The sequence below is a fragment of the Pseudophryne corroboree genome, chromosome 3 (assembly GCF_028390025.1).
Source record: "Pseudophryne corroboree isolate aPseCor3 chromosome 3, aPseCor3.hap2, whole genome shotgun sequence".
Lineage (NCBI taxonomy): Eukaryota > Metazoa > Chordata > Amphibia > Anura > Myobatrachidae > Pseudophryne > Pseudophryne corroboree.
Genome location: NC_086446.1, coordinates 28,209,901 through 28,231,378, shown reverse-complemented (window position 1 = coordinate 28,231,378; position 21,478 = coordinate 28,209,901). Strand labels below are relative to the sequence as shown.

The 21,478-nt window shown below is 47.0% G+C and overlaps 1 protein-coding gene across 1 annotated transcript in view; it reads right to left on the bottom strand.

The window, feature by feature from the left end:
• The window catches only part of LOC135057100 (oocyte zinc finger protein XlCOF7.1-like), a 173,415-nt gene that overhangs the window by 138,065 nt on the left and 13,872 nt on the right, over window positions 1–21,478 (bottom strand). The window contains exons 2-5 of the mRNA XM_063963001.1: window positions 18,779–18,949; window positions 18,576–18,699; window positions 18,360–18,457; window positions 4,798–5,641 (exon numbers count right to left, since the gene is read on the bottom strand). Coding sequence (XP_063819071.1) covers window positions 4,798–5,641; window positions 18,360–18,457; window positions 18,576–18,660 — 1,027 coding nt within the window. The 5' untranslated portion in view covers window positions 18,661–18,699; window positions 18,779–18,949. The remainder of the gene's footprint in view (window positions 1–4,797; window positions 5,642–18,359; window positions 18,458–18,575; window positions 18,700–18,778; window positions 18,950–21,478) is intronic.

Genomic DNA, 21,478 nt, shown 5'->3' with positions numbered 1-21,478 from the left:
GCAGCCAAAAGTTCCATGGAATTGCCAGTGCGTCCATGAATGCTGCTTGAGGATCCCTGGTTCTTGATCCAAAGGGGGTAATTCCAAGTTGATCGCAGCAGGAATTTTGTTAGCAAATGGGCAAAACCATGTGCACTGCAGGGGAGGCAGATTTAACATGTGCAGAGAGAGTTAGATTTGGGTGGGGTGTGTTCAATCTGCAATCTAATTTGCAGTGTAAAAATAAAGCAGCCAGTATTTACCCTGCACAGAAACAAAATAACCCTCCCAAATCTAACTCTTTCTGCACATGTTATATCTGCCTCCCCTGCAGTGCACATGGTTTTGCCCATTTGCTAACAAATATCCTGCTGCGATCAACTTGGAATTACCCCCAAATACCGGAACTTTGTGATTGTGTCGAGACGCCATCAGGTCTACGTCAGGTAGGCCCCACTTGTCCACTAGGAGTTGAAAGACTTCCTGATGAAGACTCCACTCTCCGGCATGCATGTCCTGGCGACTGAGGAAGTCCGCTTCCCAGTTGAGGACACCCAGAATGAACACTGCCGATATTGCTGGTAGATGGCGTTCCGCCCATTGAAGTATTTTTGACACTTCCAACATTGCTATGCGGCTCCGAGTGCCACCATGATGGTTTATATATGCCACCGTGGTGGCGTTGTCTGACCCTACTTGAACAGGCCTGGACGAGAGACAACACATTGAACACTGCCTGCAACTCCAGAATGTTTATCGGGAGGAGAGATTCCTCTTTGGTCCACCGACCCTAGAAAGAGCGTTGCTCCAATACCGCGCTCCAACCCCTCAGACTTGAGTCCGTAGTCAGCAGGACCCAGTTGGGGACCTATAAGGGATGGCCCCTGCTTAATTGCTGGTCCTGACACCACCAGGTCAGTGATAGACGAACCTCCGGAGTTAAAGTGATCATGTGAGACCTGATCCGATGAGATAGGCCGTCCCATTTGGAAAGGATTAACCTCTGCAGAGGGCGGGAATGAAATTGAGCGTACTCCACCATGTCGAATGCCGACATTATCAGGCCAAGTACTTGCATCGCCGAATGTATCGACACTCTGGGGTGACAAAGGAAGCATCTTATCCAGTCCTGAAGCTTCAGGACCATCTCAGGAAACAGAAACAGCCATTGACTGTGCGTATCCAGCAGTGACCCCAGGTGCACCATGCTCTGAGCTGGGACCAGCGAGGACTTCTTCCAATTGATGAGCCACCCGTGGGCCTGTAGGACGCTTACTGTCATTTGTAGATGACTGAGAAGTACATCGTGGGAGTTTGAGAGAATCAGCAAGTCGTCCTAGATACGGAAGGATCCTGACTCCCTGGCGACGGAGATGAGCCGTCATCATGGCCATAACCTTGGTGAAGATGTGAGTGGCCGTAGCCAGGCCACATGGCAGAGCCTGAAACTGATAGTGGATGTTGCCAACAGCAAACCGCAGATATTTCTGATACGACATGGCAATAGGTATATGCAGGTATGCATCCTGTATATACAGGGATACCATATAGTCTCCGGGTTCCATGGCCAGTACAATTGACCGCAGAGTTTCCATACGGAACTCGGACACTCTCACAAACTTGTTCAATGATTTGAGGTTGAGTATAGGCTGGAAAGACCCATTGAGTTCCGGAACTAGAAACAGGGTCGAGTAGTGTCATCTGTCTCCAGGAGGGAACTCAATACCAATTGTAGAGCTTGCGCTTTTAACGGATCCAAAGGGATAACCATGGTGCAAAACTGGCGAGGGGGAAGTCTCTTGAAGGAGACTGTGTACTCGTGAGAGACGACTTCCCGCACCCATGCGAAAAGTGGTACCTTTGTCCTCTGTGCAGAGGGAGTAGAATTTGTGAGAAATGCTATTTTTGCAGCCACTAAATCAGACACAATTGTATTTAGGTCCTCTACAAACAAGGTGCCCCCTTTAAAAGGGAGTACTCCAAGGTATTTTTGGAGTCCAGGTCTACCTTCCATGACCTTAACCACAGAATACGGTGAGCCAGGATAGACGTAGTCGATGCCTTAGCCGCCAACACAACTGCCTCAGAGGATGCCTACTGAATATAATAGGCGGCGGTGGTAATGTGAGACAGATATTGTCTGGCAGTGTCAGATAATTTATCGGGTAACTCTTCCTCCAATGCTGAACCCATGCTTCAACATCTTTTGCAGCCCAGGAGGCAGCAATAGTGGGTCTATGTACAGCACCTGTCAGGGAGTAAATAGATTTTAGGCATCCCTCCACACGTTTATCTGTCAGTTCCTTTAGTGAGGTGACAGTGGTGAGAGGCAGAGTAGATGATACCACTAGATAGGTGACATGGGAATCCAATGGTGGTGGGTTTTTACACTTGTTACATAACTCTGCAGGAAGAGGATATCGAGCTAAGGCCCGTTTAGCCAGGGGGAACTTTTTCTCTGGCTCAGAACAGGGTTATTGGCGTATGTCCGTAGTGGAATCCTCATCATCATCATCATCATCATCATCAGAGATTTGTAGGATCTGCCTAATTGCAGCCACCAGGGCAGGGACATCAACCTGTAAAGGAGATTCCTTGTCAGAAGCATCTGATTCAGTGACTGACAGGATAGTCTTCTCTCCATCCTCCTTAGAAGAAACTTCTGATACTGTACGTAGATTGTGAGGAGGAAGCAGCCCACTTAGATGACCCAGTGACTCGAGTGTGACTTATAGCAGATTTATGTCTAACCAAAGATTGATTAAATTGCTGCAACTGGTTAGACAAATTATCCACCCAAGGTGGATTATCCATAGGGACAATTTGTGGCTGTAGTGGCAAAGGTGATTCCATAGTAGGCGTAAGACGATCCACCAGAGCACCAAACAGGATCGAGAACGTAGCCCATGGTGGCTCCTGATTGGTTACAGGAGCTGCGGACTGAATGGGAGAGGTATGGCACACAGTACACAGACCATTATATAAAACTTCCCCCTCAAGTAAATCCTTGGGGCATGCCCTGCATGATGCGGGAGCGCCCCCGGACTTACGGCCCTTCTTGTTAGACATTTCAGTAAATGCAACATAGAGCGGTTTAGTACGATGAAGCCAGACAGAGTACAATACCTGCGAATAAATTCTTTAGTATGCGACTGAGTACACAGTAGAATACACGTAATAGGTAAATACTGTGACGCACTATATAAAATAGACCCTGATGCTCCTAGTCCCTTAGGGTACAGAATATAGTGATAGATATATCTGGGAAACACTGAAAGTGAAATCCACACATCAGATACAGGCACACACAGCCACTATGCAGATAATTATTAGTATGACAACAGAGCGTGATCCTAGAACAGAGGTATATATCAGAATACTCATACAGAATATTCTGTAACAGGTACACTTTGTCTTAACTAACGCTGTCTGTATAGAGACATGTAGAATACTAAAGTGTTTGTAAAGTCACAGCTCTGTATACAGGTGGCTTTACAAGGGAGACCTTACCCTACAGTCCTGAAGACCTGCCGCCGCTATGCTCCAAGATGGCGCCCAGCGTCTCAGTCAGGGAGTGAGGGAGAGTGTGAGGCAGCCCCAGGGTGGGAAAATCTGCTCAGAGATGGCGCCCTGGGCCAGGGGAGGGGCTACAGGTCAAGTATGGCTCCCCTATGCTGGTCCTCACCGCCTGGTACTACGGAGTCTTATTAAACTGGGTGTTAGTACACCCGACCTGTACTCCTATGCCCTGGCAGATATAGTGGGGTCCCTGCCCGTAACAGTGTCCACGCCAGCGTCACAGTCTGTCTCCCTAGAATGTGACCGGAACGTGTTTTAGTAGCGGGTCCTGTCTGGGGGACCCTCTTATCTCCTCTCCGTAGCAGCCACGCGAACCACGAGAGCATCTGCAACCATGTGCCCAATGCCAGAGCGTCTCCGCTGCAAGTACACGGGAACTAAGCCGCAGGAGTATGCAATGCTGCTTGGGAGGTGACGGAGCCGCAGCACAGAATGGGACTCGGACATGAAGTCTTCTTAGAAAGTTTTTTCAGGGCAGCCCAGTGCAGCTCTCCTGTTAAGTGACCTGTTCTGCAGGCACCAACTCGAAAATGAGCTCACAGTGCCTGAAGGCTGGGTTATAGAGGAGGCCCCAATGCATCCTGGGACAGCCTAAAGCTTTAGCCTGTTGGTGCCTGGATCAAGATCCATCTCTACACCCTGATGTTTTCCCGTGGAAACCAATGCACCCCGCTGCAGATATGTACCAATAAATAAAATTAATCATCATTCGGCAACGACGGGTAGGCACTGCTAATTATATATATTTTTACACTGATTGGTTTATGGGGCATTTAAATGTACTGATTTACCCTCAGAAACTATTCCTCCAACGAAACTGCACCGAACTAGTGGAGGAATTAGTTAGTATGAAACCAGCAATAACCTAGATAATGCAATCATCTACTGACATACCTCAGGGCACTGATCCATCGCAGCAGGAGAAACCTATGTAAGAAGCCATCTATAGCAGTGTAGTGAGGATTCACATTCGTTATATACTATTATTATCTGACATATGTTCTATTTGATATGAGTAATATGTAACATTCATTAAAGACTTAGACAACATTCTGTCACTGTCTGATTGCATTTTCCAAGTCTTGTATAAATGAAGGACAGATCTACAGTATCCACCTCTAATAAGATTTACAAATCTACAAACTGCTCACCAACAGAGGAGGGTGCAGGATGAGAGATTGCTGTAGTGTCTGAGCAAGAATATGTGACTCTCTACTGTAATAAGTGCTTATTACTCACCTGTGCTGATATCTGTAGGGATTTCCTCCTCCTTACACTGCTGATCATCTCTCACATACGTCTCTTCTTCTCCCTCTATATCTTCTGTCTTTATATCAGTCACATCCGTCTTTTCCTCTCCCTCTGTATCTTCTGCCTTCATACCAGTCACACACGTCTCTTCTTCTCCCTCTATATCTTTTGCCTTCATATCAGTCACATACGTCTCCTCTTCTCCCTCTATATCTTCTGTCTTCATAACAGTCATATACGTCTCTTCTCCCTCTATATCTTCTGTCTTCATATCAGTCACATACGTCTCTTCTCCCTCTATATCTTCTGCCTTCATATCAGTCACATACGTCTCTTCTTCTCCCTCTATATCTTCTGCCTTCATATCAGTCACATACGTCTCTTCTTCTCCCTCTGTATCTTCTGTCTTCATATCAGTCACATACGTCTCTTCTCCCTCTGTATCTTCTGCCTTCATATCAGTCACATACGTCTCTTCTTCTCCCTCTATATCTTCTGCCTTCATATCAGTCACATACGTCTCCTCTTCTCCCTCTATTTCTTCTGCCTTCATATCAGTCATACACGTCTCTTCTCCCTCTATATCAGTCACATACATCTCTTCTTCTCCCTCTATATCTTCTGCCTTCATAACAGTCATATACGTCTCTTCTCCCTCTATATCTTCTGTCTTCATATCAGTCACATACGTCTCTTCTCCCTCTATATCTTCTGCCTTCATATCAGTCACATACGTCTCTTCTTCTCCCTCTGTATCTTCTGCCTTCATATCAGTCACATACGTCTCTTCTCCCTCTGTATCTTCTACCTTGATATCAGTCAGACCTTCACCCTAAATAACCCAGAAAACAATAAAATGACACTTTAATAATGGTTCATTTCATAAATGGAGATTAAACAGTAGACTATAGTGTATAAGACACACACTGATGTTCTATAGATTATATAGTGAAAAGTTGCTTAGTTGTTTTTGATATATATTTTTTTTAAATTAAGTTTTTATTGATTTTTTCAGACAAACAGACAAACCATAACTTTGACTAAAAAAGTATGCATTATGTGTATACAGAGAAAAACCAACAAATGTTGTATGCATCAACAGAACAACATAAATAAAGTTGCAAACAGCTACAAGTTATACATAATGAGTGTCATGATTTCTTTTCATTTGTTCATACAATGGTGGTTCATGAAGTGACCAGCTATCAATGCGAGGCATAAGCACGGGTACACTGGTATAGTGGAGACAATAACCACCTATCCCATATCTTGTAAAATTTATCCAGGGCTTTCCTAGAAATATAGACAAACTTTTCATGGGACAAAACAGAGTTCACTAACGGGATCCACTTATTAATATCAGGGCCCGCAGTCGCCATCCATGAGCGTGCTATCAGTACTTTGGCCAAAACGCATAAATTAAGAATATATCGTCTAGAATGAGCATCCAATATCTCCTCATCTATGACCCCAAGGATACACACAAGGGGGGTAAACGCGTTCAAGGGAATTTCCGTAGAGGCTATCATCCGTATCACTGTCCGCCAAAAGTCCTGCAGGCCCACAATAGATGCCAGAAGGTACCGTCCAAAGAGGCACACTTCGGGCACCTAGAGTCACTCCGTCCCCCTATGTTGACTAGACGGGTGGGAGTGATGTAGACTCGGTGTAATATAAACAAGTGTATCTATTGAAAATGAGCCGAGGTAGTAGCGGTCCGTGAAGTCCCCAAGGCCTCCTCCCATACATCTAGGGAAACCGGTCCCAAATCAGCCTCCCATTTAGATTTAAGGTGTGAGAGACTGTCAGAATGATGGGCACCGAGCAGAGCGGAGTAGAAAGCAGAGACAGACTCGGAGCCTAGAGTATCAGTCAGGAGCAGGTGAACCGGTGACTTCCGATGGAGAGGTGGAGCAGCACTAAACTGAGACGCGCATGCGTGGCGAAGCTGAATATATATATAATAATAGGATACGGGTATATTAAACTCAGTCTGCATTTGTCCAAACGAAATAAACGTGCCCGAGGAGTACAATTGATTAAGGGAACAAACACCCCAGCGTCCCCACACCGATCCCATATGTAGGGACGTGAAATGAGTGAGAGCATGAGTGTATATCAGTGGGGTGTCAGGATCCCATCCCTCCCCCCTCCCAACATAGAATGTGTCTGTCTCCAAACCATGATCGCTTGTTTAACCAACGGCATCTTAAGGAGTGCAACATTATCACTAAGTAGGAGCTGGAGGGATGACAACTTGATTTTAGATGCTAGTAACACAGTAGAGATTAATAAATCCCCGGACGAGTCTGCGACCCAAGGAATTAGATGGAACAGCTGAGCTGCTAAGTAATAGAATCTAAGTTTAGGGAGAGCCAGACCACCCGAGTCCCGGGGCCTAGTTAGAGTATCTAGTTTAATCAGAGCTCTACGGTTGGACCACACCAATGAGGACAAGAGACCATCTATGATACCAAATAGTCGCTGGGGGAGATAGACAGGGGAATGTTGGAGGACATACAGCATTTTAGTAATACAACCATTTTAATTAGGTTTATCCTACCGTAACAGTAAGTGGCAGTTTACTCCACACCCTGACACGAGACCGTAGATAGTCCATTTGTGGACGTATATTCAGATCAATAAATTGCGAGGACTGGTTGGTAACCCATACCCCCAGGTATTTAAAAGAGTCCACCCAGCGAAGCGGCAGGTTCCCGGGAGGGCAGACAGGACAGAGGCCTCTAAGCGGGAGGACACAGGACTTGTCCCAGTTAATGGACAAACCAGAGAATCCCCCAAAAGTGTTAATTACTTTCAAGATATCAGGCATAGTGGTAAGGTATTCAGATACAAACAACAGAATATCTTCTGCATAAAGAGCAATTTTGTCTGTCCTACCACCCAACCGGAAGCCCGCCACCCGCGAGGAGGATCCAATAATATAGGCCAAAGGCTCTATGGCCAGAGCAAATAGGATCGGGGACAACAGACAACCCTGTCTCGTCCCTCTCTGTAAAGAGAAAATGTAGGATATGTGGCCGTTAACAGAAACCCTAGCCTGGGGTGCAGAAAATAGCAGCTGGACCCACTTTTTAAAAATAGGTCCAATACCAAATCGGTCCAATGTCCCACACAAGAAGCCCCACTCCACAGAATCAAACGCCTTAGCAGCATTCAGGGAGACTATAGCTGATTAGCAGGACCCCTCGTGAGGGGCCTGGAGATGCGTATAGAGTCTACATAGATTAGGTAAAGTGGACCGGGCCGGCATGAACCCTGATTGGTCCTCATGTATCAATTGTAGAATCACAGCGCTAAGCCTTGTTGCTAGTATTTTAGCTAAAAATCTTAACGTCAGTTGTTAACAAGGAAATCGGACGGTAAGATTCGACCGTGTTGGGTCCTTATCCGGCTTAAGGAGGACTATAATTAGGGCCTCAGCCATGGAGTCAGGCAACCTTCCCTGCGCAAATAAATTAATACAATATATATATATATATATAACACTGTAGGGATGCAAGGCGCCTCTTCCTGGGGAATATGGAATATGGCAGCACGCAGCAGCTGAGGAACAACACAAGTCCAGTGTCTGGTACAACTGGCCCCGGCCAGTATTATTGAAACAGAAAATAAAACAAACAACAAAAGAAAATGCCTTGCCTGTCCGGCACTAACTAAACACAAGATATTCCTGTCACTAAACAAAAACACAGAGTTCTCCAGTAAATACTGTGTAGCTCACTTGTATCAGAAAGCGTGTTTCTCCCACACAGATCCTGCAGCCTTCACAGGCAGTCTGCCCATACTAATCAGGCTAGCAGCCCTATAACACTCTTACACAGCTGAAACCCTGATTAGCCTTCTGTGAGGCCAAAGACCCGAACTGGGCCCAATGTCTAGAACTCGCCTTATCTCTCTCTCAGAGCCTTTACCCAGCTTTTACAGCAAACTGAAAAGGTTCGGACAAAACAAAAGCATTTTTCCTAGAAGTTAACATTTTCTAAAACATGTAAGACAAGAACCTGGGACAAACATAACTGCCCCCAAACACTATCCCAGTGTTCTTGTCACATATCCCCCTCCCCTGTTTCGACCTAGGGGGCGGAACACTTGTAGCCCCCAAACAGAAGATGCGAGACAATGCATCTGCGTTGGCCAATTGTGTTCCCGGTCTATGTTAGACAGCAAACTATAAGTCCTGCAACGCTAGAAACCATCCAGTTACACGAGCATTCTTGCCTCTATTTACATACATCCATTTTAAAGGGGCATGGTCTGTCACAAGTCTGAATTGTCTACCCAAGAGGTAATATCTCAAGGTATCTAGTGCCCACTTAATGGCCAAAGCCTCCTTTTCCACAATGGCATACCTTTTTTCATGCTCATTGAGTTTCCTTCTCAAATAAATGATAGGGTGTTCATCCCCATCTCTGGTTTGGGACAGCACAGCCCCTATCCCTACCTCTGAGGCATCTGTATGTACCACAAATTCTTTTGAAAAATCTGGTGTTATCAATACCGATTGTGAACACAAAGCCACTTTTAACGCTTGGAACGCTTTTTCTGCATCAGGGTTCCATTTCACCATATTTGACTGCTTCCCTTTGGTAAGGTCTGACAACGCCACCGCCGTGGTCGCAAAATTGGGAATAAACCGTCTATAGTACCCAGTTATTCCCAAAAAAACCCTTACCTGTTTTTTATTCACTGGACGAGGCCAGTTTTGAATAGCATCAATTTTATTCAATTGGGGCCTAATCAGACCTCTGCCTATGGTGAAGCCCAAGTATTTGACCTCCTCCATTGCGAGGCAGCACTTCTTTGGGTTAGCAGTTAACCCTGCCTCTCTGATTGAGTCCAGTACTGCTTGTACTTTAACCAAATGGGACCCCCTGTCTGTACTGTGAATTACTACATCATCCAAATAGGCAGCTGCATATTTTCTATGGGGCCTCAAAATTTTATCCATCGCCCGTTGAAAGGTTGCTGGAGCCCCATGCAACCCAAAGGGTAACATCTTATACTGGTACAGCCCCTCCGGAACCGAAAAGGCTGTTTTTTCTTTTGCGTCATCAGATAAAGGTATTTGCCAGTAACCTTTGGTCAGGTCCAACGTGGTGAGAAACCTGGCTGTTCCCAGCCTTTCTATAAGCTCGTCCACACGGGGCATGGGGTATGCGTCAAACTTGGACACCTCATTTAACGTACGAAAGTCATTACAGAAGCGTATGCTACCGTCAGGCTTCGGGATGAGAACTATGGGACTGGACCACTCACTGTTAGATTCCTCTATGACTCCAAGTTCTAACATGGTTTTAACTTCTTTAGAAACAGCTTCTCGCTGAGCTTCCGGAATCCTATATGGCTTTAAATGGACCCTGACCCCTGGTTCTGTGACAATGTCATGTTTTATTATGGTCGTTCGGCCAGGCAGCTCTGAAAATATTTCCCTATTTTGGATGAGAAATTCTTTAACCTGATTTTTCTGACCAGCTGATAATGTCTCTGACACCTTCACTGCGGGAAGCAACCGAGGTGAAGACACCGAAGGGCAAGGCTCCGCTGACAGAGACAACCTATCTTTCCAGGGTTTGATTTAGTTAACATGATAAATTTGTTCGGGTTTTCTCTTTCCCGGCTGGTATACTTTGTAATTAACCTCATTCACTTTTTCCCTAATCTCAAATGGACCCTGCCATTTAGCTAGGAACTTGCTTTCCACAGTGGGTACCAAAACAAGAACTCTATCTCCAGGAGCAAATTCCCGTATCTTGGCACTCCGGTTGTATACCCTCTGTTGAGCACTTTGGGCCTAATCCATGTGCTCTCTGACAATAGGTACCACGGCTGCAATCCTATCCTGCATTTGTGTTACATGTTCAATAACGCTTCTATAAGGAGTGGGCTGTCCTTCCCACGTCTCTTTGGCAACGTCCAACAGCCCTCTGGGGTGTCTACCATACAACAAATCAAATGGAGAAAACCCCGTAGAGGACTGAGGAACTTCTCTGACGGCCATTAACAAGTAGGGCAACAAACAATCCCAATTTTTCCCATCTTTATCAACCACCTTTTTTAACATACTTTTTAATGTTTTATTAAACCTTTCCACCAACCCATCAGTTTGGGGATGGTAAATGGACGCCCTGAGGTGAGTGACCTTAAATAATTTGCACAATTCTTTCATGACCCTTGACATAAATGGAGTACCTTGGTCAGTCAAAATTTCTTTTGGTATTTCCACTCTACTAAAAACCTGCACCAGCTCCCTAGCTATCGCCTTGGTTGTGATAGTGCGTAAAGGGACAGCCTCAGGATATCGAGTGGCATAGTCCATTATTACCAGGATATACTGATGGCCCTGAGCGGACTTTAACAAGGGCCCCACGAGATCCATGGCTATTCTGAAACGGGACCTCTATAATAGGCATGGGAACTAGTGGGCTCCTGAAATGGGGTCTAGGGGCATGATACTGGCATTCAGGACAGGAAGAACAATATTCAGACACTTCTTTATAAACCCCTGGCCAAAAGAACCTTTGTAAAACTCTCAGTGTTTTTTTCTGCCCGTAAATGTCCTGCTGTAACGTGACTATGAGCTAAATCTAGTACTGTTCTCCGATAAGGCTGGGGTACTACCAGCTGTTCTACCACATCCTCACCCTTTTTGACAATGTGGTACAAGAGCTCATTACAGATGGCCATGTGGGGATACGTAACCCTGTCACCTGGTACCACAGGCTCCCCATTAACAATCTTAACATTCTCTCTAGCCTTTATCAAGGTAGGATCCTTTAACTGTTCAGATGCACACAGATCCTTTTTTACCTCCAGGTCAGGCACGCTTTCATTTCTAACCACTATGTCTCCGTTCCCAGCAAGAGGGTCCTCACTGGACTCCCCATCTGTCACTTCCCCAGCCAAACTGGCAAAAGGCAAAGGGTCAGTAAGTTCCGAAGACACACGTACATCCATACAATCACCGGTATTATCAACTGGCTCTTCACTTCTCACATCTGTTGATAAACGTGATTCCCACAGTTTCCAAAAATGAGGAAAATCCCTCCCTATTATGGCCTTATGCACCAAGGTGGGGACAAGTCCTACTTTAACCATTGCTGACCCACAACAAGTTTCTATATTCACTTCAGCAGTGACATAATACTGGGTATCCCCATGTATGCAAGTTACCCCAATAGGTATTTGCTAGACCTTTAAGGGGTTCACTAACCCAGCTTTCACGAGGGTAACTAAACTTCCTGAATCTAGCAAGGCCTCTACCCGGTTACCCTCTAAGAACACATCACACATTTGTTTTTCCAGCTCAGGTGAAGGTACCACAGTACAGGCTAACCTAGCAAAGAAAGACATTCTGCGACATTCAAAGGCAGCATCACATTGCATGGGTTCTTGCATGACTGGGCAATTGGCAATAACATGACCTGGCATACCACATCTAAAACATTTAACCACACGATTATCAACCCGTTTGGGCAACATAGAACGTTCTAGCCCCATTGGCCTGTCTCCAGGGCCAGTGTTTACAGTCTCTCCAGCCTTGCGTTCTCTTAACCGCCCAGCAACGTTTTCCCACGGAACAGTCTTACCAGTCTTTACTGAAGGCCGCTGTCGAGGATCTATGGGTTGCTGGGTGGTCATCAGTAGTTCCTCTGCTGCCAAATACCGCTCTACCATGTCCACTAATTGGTCAGCAGTACCCGGGTTTCCATGGCTCACCCACTTGCGCAGGACCATGGGCAAAGACCTCAAGTAGCGGTCCATGACGACTCTTTCAACCATCTGGGGACCAGTTAATGTCTCTGGCTGTAGCCATTTTTTTGTTAGCTGAATAAGGTCGTGCATCTGGGAGCGCGGAGGCTTCTCCATGGCGTACACCCAACAGTGCACCCGTTGTGCTCGTACTGACAGCGTGACTCCCAGGCGGGTCAGGATCTCAGTCTTTAGTTTATCATAGTCCCGAACCTCAGCAGGGCTTAAATCAAAGTACGCTTTTTGGGGGTCACCTGACAGAAAAGGTTCCAGCAGACTGGCCCACTGTGCTTTTGGCCAGTTCTCACGCTCTGCAGTCCTTTCAAACGTGGCCTCCACATCATCAGCCTCTGTCATTTTCTGCAGGAAGTGACTGGCCCGTATAGAACTAGAGCTGGTCGGAGCACTGACGGCCATATCTCCAATCCGGGCTGCAAGGCTCTGCATCATTTCTGTTAAGGCCTCTCGCTGTAGTCTCCAATTTTCCTCCATTGCCACCTGCTGCTGTCTGTTGGCCTCCTGCTGAGCCGCTGTAGCTTGCAGCAAGGCTTTGAGCAGTTCCTCCATGTCGACAGACTTTTCAGGCGGCTTTATAGCTGCTTTCACCCAGGACATATATCAAATCCTCAGGGCAAGTCTCAGTAACATCACACTGGGCTGTATCTGCATAAACCACCGTTTTCTGCAGGCCTCACAAAGCTGCTGCTTTCACTTATGCGCAGAACGGAGTGCTCGCATTCTCCACCAAGTTGTAACACTGTAGGGGTGCAAGGCGCCTCTTCCTGGGGAATATGGCAGCACGCAGCAGCTGAGGAACAACACAAGTCCAGTGTCTGGTACAACTGGCCCCGTTTGAAACAGAAAATAAAACAAACAACAAAAGAAAATACCTTGCCTGTCCGGCACTAACTAAACACAAGATATTCCTGTCACTAAGCAAAAACACAGAGTTCTCCAGTAAATACTGTGTAGCTCACTTGTATCAGGAAGCGTGTTTCTCTCACACAGATCCCTCCAGTCTTCCCAGGCAGTCTGCTCATACTAATCAGGCTAGCAGCCCTATAACACTCTTACACAGCTGAAACCCTGATTAGCCCTCTGTGAGGCCAAAGACCCGAACTGGGCCCAATGTCTAGAACTCTCCTTATCTCTCTCTTAGAGCCTATACCCAGCTTTTACAGCAAACTGAAAAGGTTCTGACAAAACAAAAGCATTTTTCCTAGAAGTTAACATTTTCTAAAACATGTAAGACAAGAACCTGGGACAAACATACCTGCCCTCAAACACTATCCCAGTGTTCTTGTCACAATATATATATATAAAAGGAGTATAGGGCCATAAAAAGATAAGTGCATTTTATAAAGTTCCAGGGGCATTCCATCAAGACCTGGGGTCTTCCCTCCAGGAAAAGAGTTAACAGCTGATTCCACCTCAGTCAGTGTTAAGGGGGAGTCCAAAAACGTTATAGCGTCCTGGGACAGCGTGGGTAATGGAATATCAGCTAAGTACATCTCTATTTCCGTCTCAGTGTGAGTAAGCCTAGAACTATACAGCCGTCTATAGTAGTCTACAAAGTCCCCCACAATGGCCCTCATTCCGAGTTGTTCGCTCGCAAGCTGCTTTTAGCAGCTTTGCACACGCTAAGCCGCCGCCAACTGGGAGTGAATCTTAGTTTTTCAAAATTGCGAACGAAAGATTATCAGAATTGTGAATAGACACTTCTTAGCAGTTTCTGAGTAGCTCCAGACTTACTCGGCATCTGCGATCAGTTCAGTGCTTGTTGTTCCTGGTTTGACGTCACAAACACACCCAGCGTTCGCCCAGACACTCCTCCGTTTCTCCAGCGTTTTTTCGCACACACCCATAAAACAGCCAGTTTCCGCCCAGAAACACCCACTTCCTGTCAATCACATTACGATCACCAGAACGAAGAAAAAACCTTGTAATGCCGTGAGTAAAATACCTAACTGCATAGCAAATTTACTTGGCGCAGTCGCACTGCGGACATTGCGCATGCGCATTAGCGACTAATCGCTCCGTTGCGAAAGAAAAATAGCGAGCGAACAACTCGGAATGACCACCAATATCGGGAGTATTACAATGACTCACAGTATCATTGGTACAAATTGCAGGCACCGTATTAGATGCCCTGTCCGCACCCGCCAATGTTGCATAAAGCTACCAGGCCTATCACCCATTGCATAGTACGTGTGTTGAGCATAAAGTAGACGGTACTTAGCCTTATCAGCCAAGCAGTCACGCCATTCAGCCTGCGCAAGCAACCACCTCTACCTCGTAGTGTCAAGACCATCGGCCATATACTGCAGCTCCAACCTCCTACATCCTGCCTCAAGGTCATGCTCACCCTGGGCATAACCAAATTTCAAGACAGCTACTGTTTTGATCAGGGTGCCACGGACATATGCCTTAAAGACATCCCATAAAACTGTGTCAGACACCGAGCCCTGGTTTTCCAGCAAAAAGGCCTCCCACATCTCCTCCAACTCCGCACCGGTGCCCATCTGAGTCAGCTAGAAGGAATTAAACCTCCAAAACCGTGCCCCCCTAACATCTCCCATGTCTAAACAAAGAATTACCGGGGAATGATCTGAAATGCCCCTAGTAGCATACTGAACATCAACCACCCGCGTCAGCAAGCCTTTAGAGGTGAGGGCCAAATCTATCCTAGAGAAGGATAAGTAGGTAGGAGAAAAACGGGTGGTCTTCTGTATGCCGAATGTCGGGATACCGGCGCACAGTATACCAGCGCCGGAATCCCGACACCCGGCATACCGACAACTATTCTCCCTCATGGGGGTCCATGACCCCCCTGGAGGGAGAATAAAATACTGTGCCCGCAGCGTGGCAAGTGCAGCGAGCCCGCAGGGGGCTCCTTTGCGCTTGCCACACTGTCGGTATGCCGGCGGTCGGGCTCCCGGCGCCGGTATGCTGGTTGCCGGGAGCTGGCATTCCGTACGACACCCGAGAAAAACATGTATACTGTCATATGCCAGGATGACGGACCCTCCATGCATCGACCAAGCTCAGACTGTCCAGCAGCAGCGCAAAGTCCCTCCTGCGCACTACAGGAGAATCAGGGGACCGTCTAGTTCTATCTAAAGCATGGTCGATGACGTTATTAAAGTCACCCAGACAAACTATAGCAACATTTGGATATAACGTGATAAACTCGGCTGCCTTTCTGAGAACCTCCGGGAAATAAGGGGGCGGTATATAAACAGCCAGGATAAGCAAAGACATAGAATAAACTTGACATTTTAGAATAACATATCTGCACCACTGGTCCAATTGGACCTAATCAAGGACAAACGGGACCGACCTTCGGACTAGAATTGACACACCCCGCAAATACGACATATGGGTGGAGTGGTATGGCCAGCCCACCCATGGTTTCTTAAGAGTCAGGACTTTTGCCCCCACCAGATGGGTCTCCATGAGGCAAACAATATCTGCACCATATTGTTTAAAGTGACGAAGCACTAGTGAACGTTTGACTTTATCGTTCAGCCCCCGGACATTCCAGGATAGAAATTTAAGTTGATTAGAGGCCATAAGTCAAGACAAAACAAAATATATGGTCGGTCCCGCGTATCCCCGCCAGGCCAGCAACACCAAGACAAGATGAAGTTGAAAAAAAATCAATGAACCCATAGTGTCTGCAACACATACAAGAAAAGAAAAAAAGAAAACAAACAACAAAACACAATCCCTCCCATCCTGCCCCCCCTCCCCGTATACCCGCCTGAACTGAGGCATACCTTATCCCAATAAACTGTTCCCCTTTAACAAAGAAAAAACAAACTATACCAACATAAAAGGGCAATGAATAAAATGACCCAAAGACAAAGGGCGTATTTCCCCAACCCTCACCTAGGAAAAGTGAGGAGACCCCACCCCGAACCCTAAATATAAGCAACAGTGAAGTGAAAAAATAAACATTAGCAGAGGCAAGGTAGTATTATCCGGGTAACATACTGCAACGTGGATATCAGCAAGAAATATCAGCCTAAACATAGGAACATATCACACATTAAGGATCATCATCAAGCGCCGTCTGGCCGGGGCCCATTGATCCAGCCACAGGGCAGCGTCCTGAGGGGTAGCAAAGAATTTGGTTTCTCCGTCCGCCACCACCCTCAGCCTAGAAGGAAAAAGCATTGCATATTGTAGATTCAGTTCCCTGAGGCATCTTTTAATCAGAACAAATTGTGCACAGTCCTTTTGCAGCTCCAGCGCAAGGTCAGGACACACGGAAATTTTGGAGCCATTCCACAACAGGGGACCCTTGGTGCGCGCCAGAGATAGAACAGCGTCCCGATCTCGGTAGTGGAGAAATTTCGCTATGAGTGTGCGTGGTGGCGCACCCGGCGGCAGCGGCCTGAAAGGGATTCTGTGAGCCCGTTCAACTGTGAAGAAAGGCGTAAAGGAGTCAGCCCCAAAATTATTTTTCAGCCAAGATTCAACCAACTGCTCCGGGGCATTGCCCTCCTCCTTCTCTGGAAGCCCCACAAAGTGACATTGTTCCTCCTCAGTCTGCCTTCCATATCTAGCATCTTGCCTTTTATATCGGACAGCTGACCATCAATGACAGTAACACGGGAGCTAAGCGGAAAGATCTTATCTTCCAGCTTGGATGTTCGTGTCTCGACTTCCCCGACCCGTTCTCTAACATTTTGAATATCATGATGGATTATGGTCAGGTCAGCCTGCACCTGGCCTATCTTGTATGAGAGACGGGATTCGCAAGCCGCCAGGGCTTCCAACACTTTTTGCAGCACATCATCAGAGGCATCACCAGAGGAGGATGATTGACAGGGGGACACCGGTGGAGGAGTATTCCCACCCCCACTCGGCGCCGCTGCGCACCCTCCAGGGGTATGCGAGTAACGTGCAAGCCGGGCCGCAGCACATTTATGGTGATTCCTCACCATTTTGTAGATATATTAGAGTAATTCAGGATCAGTAGCTCAAAGAATATCAAACAACAGCACAGAGGTTGTATAGCTCAGATTGATAGTAGTGTGTGCACACACTGGAAGCAGAAGGATATAGTCACAGCACCACAGATAACTATATATGGCAGTCCAGTGCAGTTCCACATGAGCGTACAGGAGGGACCTAGGAGGAAGGAGCACGACCCCTATTTCATGCAGGCCTCCTTGGTAGCCCCAGACCTTGTAACACACAGGCATCACAAGGGTGGAGAGGGGGGGTCACGGGTGCCTCAGCTCACAGCAGCGCCGGGGGAAGCAAGGAGGGTGGTGTGCAGGAACAAGCAGGCCAACACTGTATTCCCCCGTGACAGGGGGGTCGCGGGTGTCACAGCACACAGCAGCGCCGGGCAAACACAGGAGGATGACCCGCAGGCTCCGACAGGCTTAGTCAGCAGTCCCCCGTATGAGCGGCTACCGCACAGCGCACACTATGAGGACGCCCTGGATAGCCGGGACCGGAAGTCACGGCGCCATCTTAGAAGAGGAGAAAGGCCAGGGGAGAGGAGACTCGGCGTCCGGATTCTCCTCAGTCTGCACCCGTCCGACGGCTCGCAATGGCTCCACTGCGGCTTGGTTCCTTCCCCCACTAGATGAGGTAAATTGGGCTCGGGAGGGGGGGGGGGGGGGGGAACGACACCTCAGGATATGCAGAACGGATATATGGGAGTGGAGAGCACTCACGCCGAGCTGCTACTCCATGTCCCGCTAGGCCACGCCCCCCAGCTGGTTTTGATATTTAAAGAAATCCTAAATCCCACCTACCTGATGCTCCTGTGGAATCCTGTGATTCTCCTCTGTACAATCCTGGGAATACAGAGGACGGGGACATCTCTCTGGGGTATCTCTGTTACTGGGCCCATCTGTAGGAGACACACAGTGACTGAGTACAGTGTATATATGTGATTATCAGATGCTGTGTGTATATAGGGGCCACCATACCTGCTCTCCCCTGTACAATACATGACAGGCTCCTCTTACCCAGTGATGTGAGGGGCCGGTGATTCTCCATCATCATGTCCTTGCACAGACCCCTGTGTTCCTCTATATACTCCCCCTCCTGCATGGAGATGTAGACAGTGACATCCTGACACCTTATAGGAACCTGACACACACAATGATACAGTCATCACCCAGACACATCCCCTGGTGTTACTGTATAATGTCCCATTCCAAGCAGTCACCTCTTTGTTGGTGAGTTCCAGGATCTTCTGGTCCTTGTCTCTCTCATGTATCAGTGAGTGAGGTGGAGGAACCGTGATGGGGCTCTGGAACCTGCTTAGTCCTCCTGACACACGGGAATGGCTGCTGGGTGTCTCACACTCACCAGATGTCTTCTCCACTACTGTGTAATCCTGTGTATTATGAGAGACATCAATAAAATATGTAGTTATGGTAGACTTACCATCGATAACTATTTCTCCTAAGTCCACAGTATCCACAGACTAAACATTGGGATATGAGGTAGCAACAGCGGATTGGCACCAACGATCAAAGCTTTTGGCCTCCCAGAATGCAACGGGCCAGTCCCCTATGTCCTCGCCTCCTGGCTCAGGCAATTCAGTTGTTTTCCAAAGCTCAAGGCAGGAGCATCATAGAGAGCCCTAATCAAATGAGAAGAACACACATTCAAAACCTTCCGTACAAGAAGGAAGAGGTTAGTAGGTGAAAGGATCCTCAAATCAGGTGCGTCAGGGTGGGATCCCTGTGGATACTATGGACTTAGGAGAAATATAGTTATCGACGGTAAGTCTACCATAATTACACATTTCTCTTGCAGGGTCCACAGGTTATCCACAGGATAAACATTGGGATGTCCTAAATCAAATCTTTTGCCCGAATTCAGAGTCCTAAGAGGCAAAGGTATCAAAGGCATAATGTCTAATGAATGTATTAATGGAAGACCAAGTGGTTGCCTTACATATCTGTTCAGCTGAGGCATTAAGTTGTGTTGCCCATGAAAGACCTACCTTACAAGTAGAGTGAGCAGAGACATGTTAGGGTCTCCTGCCCTGTGCTGCCACGTCGTCATGGCAACCGGGAGACAAGTGCTAGTGGAGTAACCTGAGCGCAGCTGATACTCCGGTTCGGGTCTTTTGCTGTGCAGTGGTTATAGGCTCTGTGCACGGCAGGGGATCCGGTGCTGGTTTTTGTGCTCACAGTCTGTGAGGTCTGAGTGGGGCGTGGACAGCACCTGCTTTATAAGGCCTCTTTTCAGGGTAAGCAGAGGCTGCTGAATATGTTATGCACACCAGTGCCTGCAGGAAAGTACTGGTGTCAGAACTGTTATGCACTTCAGTGTCTGCAGGAATGTACTGGTGTTTGAACTGTTATGCAAAACAGATGGACTCACAGACAAACTGGGGGATATGACATAATGTACACAGAAGGTGATAGGGTAACAAAATACACACAAAGTGAACAGAGAAGCCCAGAGGCTAAGGAACTGGGTATCTCCCTTGTATTAGAACTGCTCAGATGGAAAAGCAAGATGTTGTGTTTTAATACGTAGAGAACCCGAAATGCTGTTGCTAAGGGCAACAGCAAAACCCTAAAGGGTTACCAACGGGTGTGGCAGTAAACTCCTTGGTCAGAGATGGAATGATAGACACAAGGAGAATCTCCACAATCCTAATTCTCACTTGCAGTGCACAGGTTTTAGCTTACTGCCACTAAACTGACCCCTGACACCTAGCACAGTGAGACAGGATTAGACAGGCAAGTCTTAGAATACAGCCGCAAACTTGCTAAGTTCACAGAGTAGTAACAGAACCCCAGCAAGCTAAACGACTGACTCCAGTCTTACTGCTAGGTCTGGATTGGCAGAGTGTAATACCAAATCCCCAGTACTGTGTAGCTTTGTATTTGTTTGTTGCTTACTGCAAATAGGCCTGGGGATTTGGTATTACACTCTGCCAATCCAGACCTAGCAGTAAGACTGGAGTCAGTCGTTTAGCTTGCTGGGGTTCTGTTACTACTCTGTGAACTTAGCAAGTTTGCGGCTGTATTCTAAGACTTGCCTGTCTAATCCTGTCTCACTGTGCTAGGTGTCAGGGGTCAGTTTAGTGGCAGTAAGCTAAAACCTGTGCACTGCAAGTGAGAATTAGGATTGTGGAGATTCTCCTTGTGTCTATCATTCCATCTCTGACCAAGGAGTTTACTGCCACACCCGTTGGTAACCCTTTAGGGTTTTGCTGTTGCCCTTAGCAACAGCATTTCGGGTTCTCTACGTATTAAAACACAACATCTTGCTTTTCCATCTGAGCAGTTCTAATACAAGGGAGATACCCAGTTCCTTAGCCTCTGGGCTTCTCTGTTCACTTTGTGTGTATTTTGTTACCCTATCACCTTCTGTGTACATTATGTCATATCCCCCAGTTTGTCTGTGAGTCCATCTGTTTTGCATAACAGTTCAAACACCAGTACATTCCTGCAGACACTGAAGTGCATAACAGTTCTGACACCAGTACTTTCCTGCAGGCACTGGTGTGCATAACAAGACATTAGCCAGAATAGGGAGATCAGCTTGAGAGTATGCGTCTGAACTCATCATTCGAAGCCACCTCACCAGTGTCTCCTTGTCAGCAGGCCATCCTATCTTGTGAAATCCATAGAGAATGATGAGAGTGTCTGTCTTTCTGATGGCACTAGTACGATCCATATAGATCCTTAAGGCACGGACTACATTCAATGCTGCATCTCCCGCAGAAAGGTTCGTCCTTGGAAGGCCGGGACTACAATTTCTTTGTTAAGGTGGAATTTAGACACCACCTTAGGAAGATAACCAGATTTGGTTCTGAGAACCGCTCTATCTGGATGAAAAATCAGAAAAGGAGGGCAACATATTAATGCCCCTAAATCTGAAACTCTTCTAGCTGAAGCAA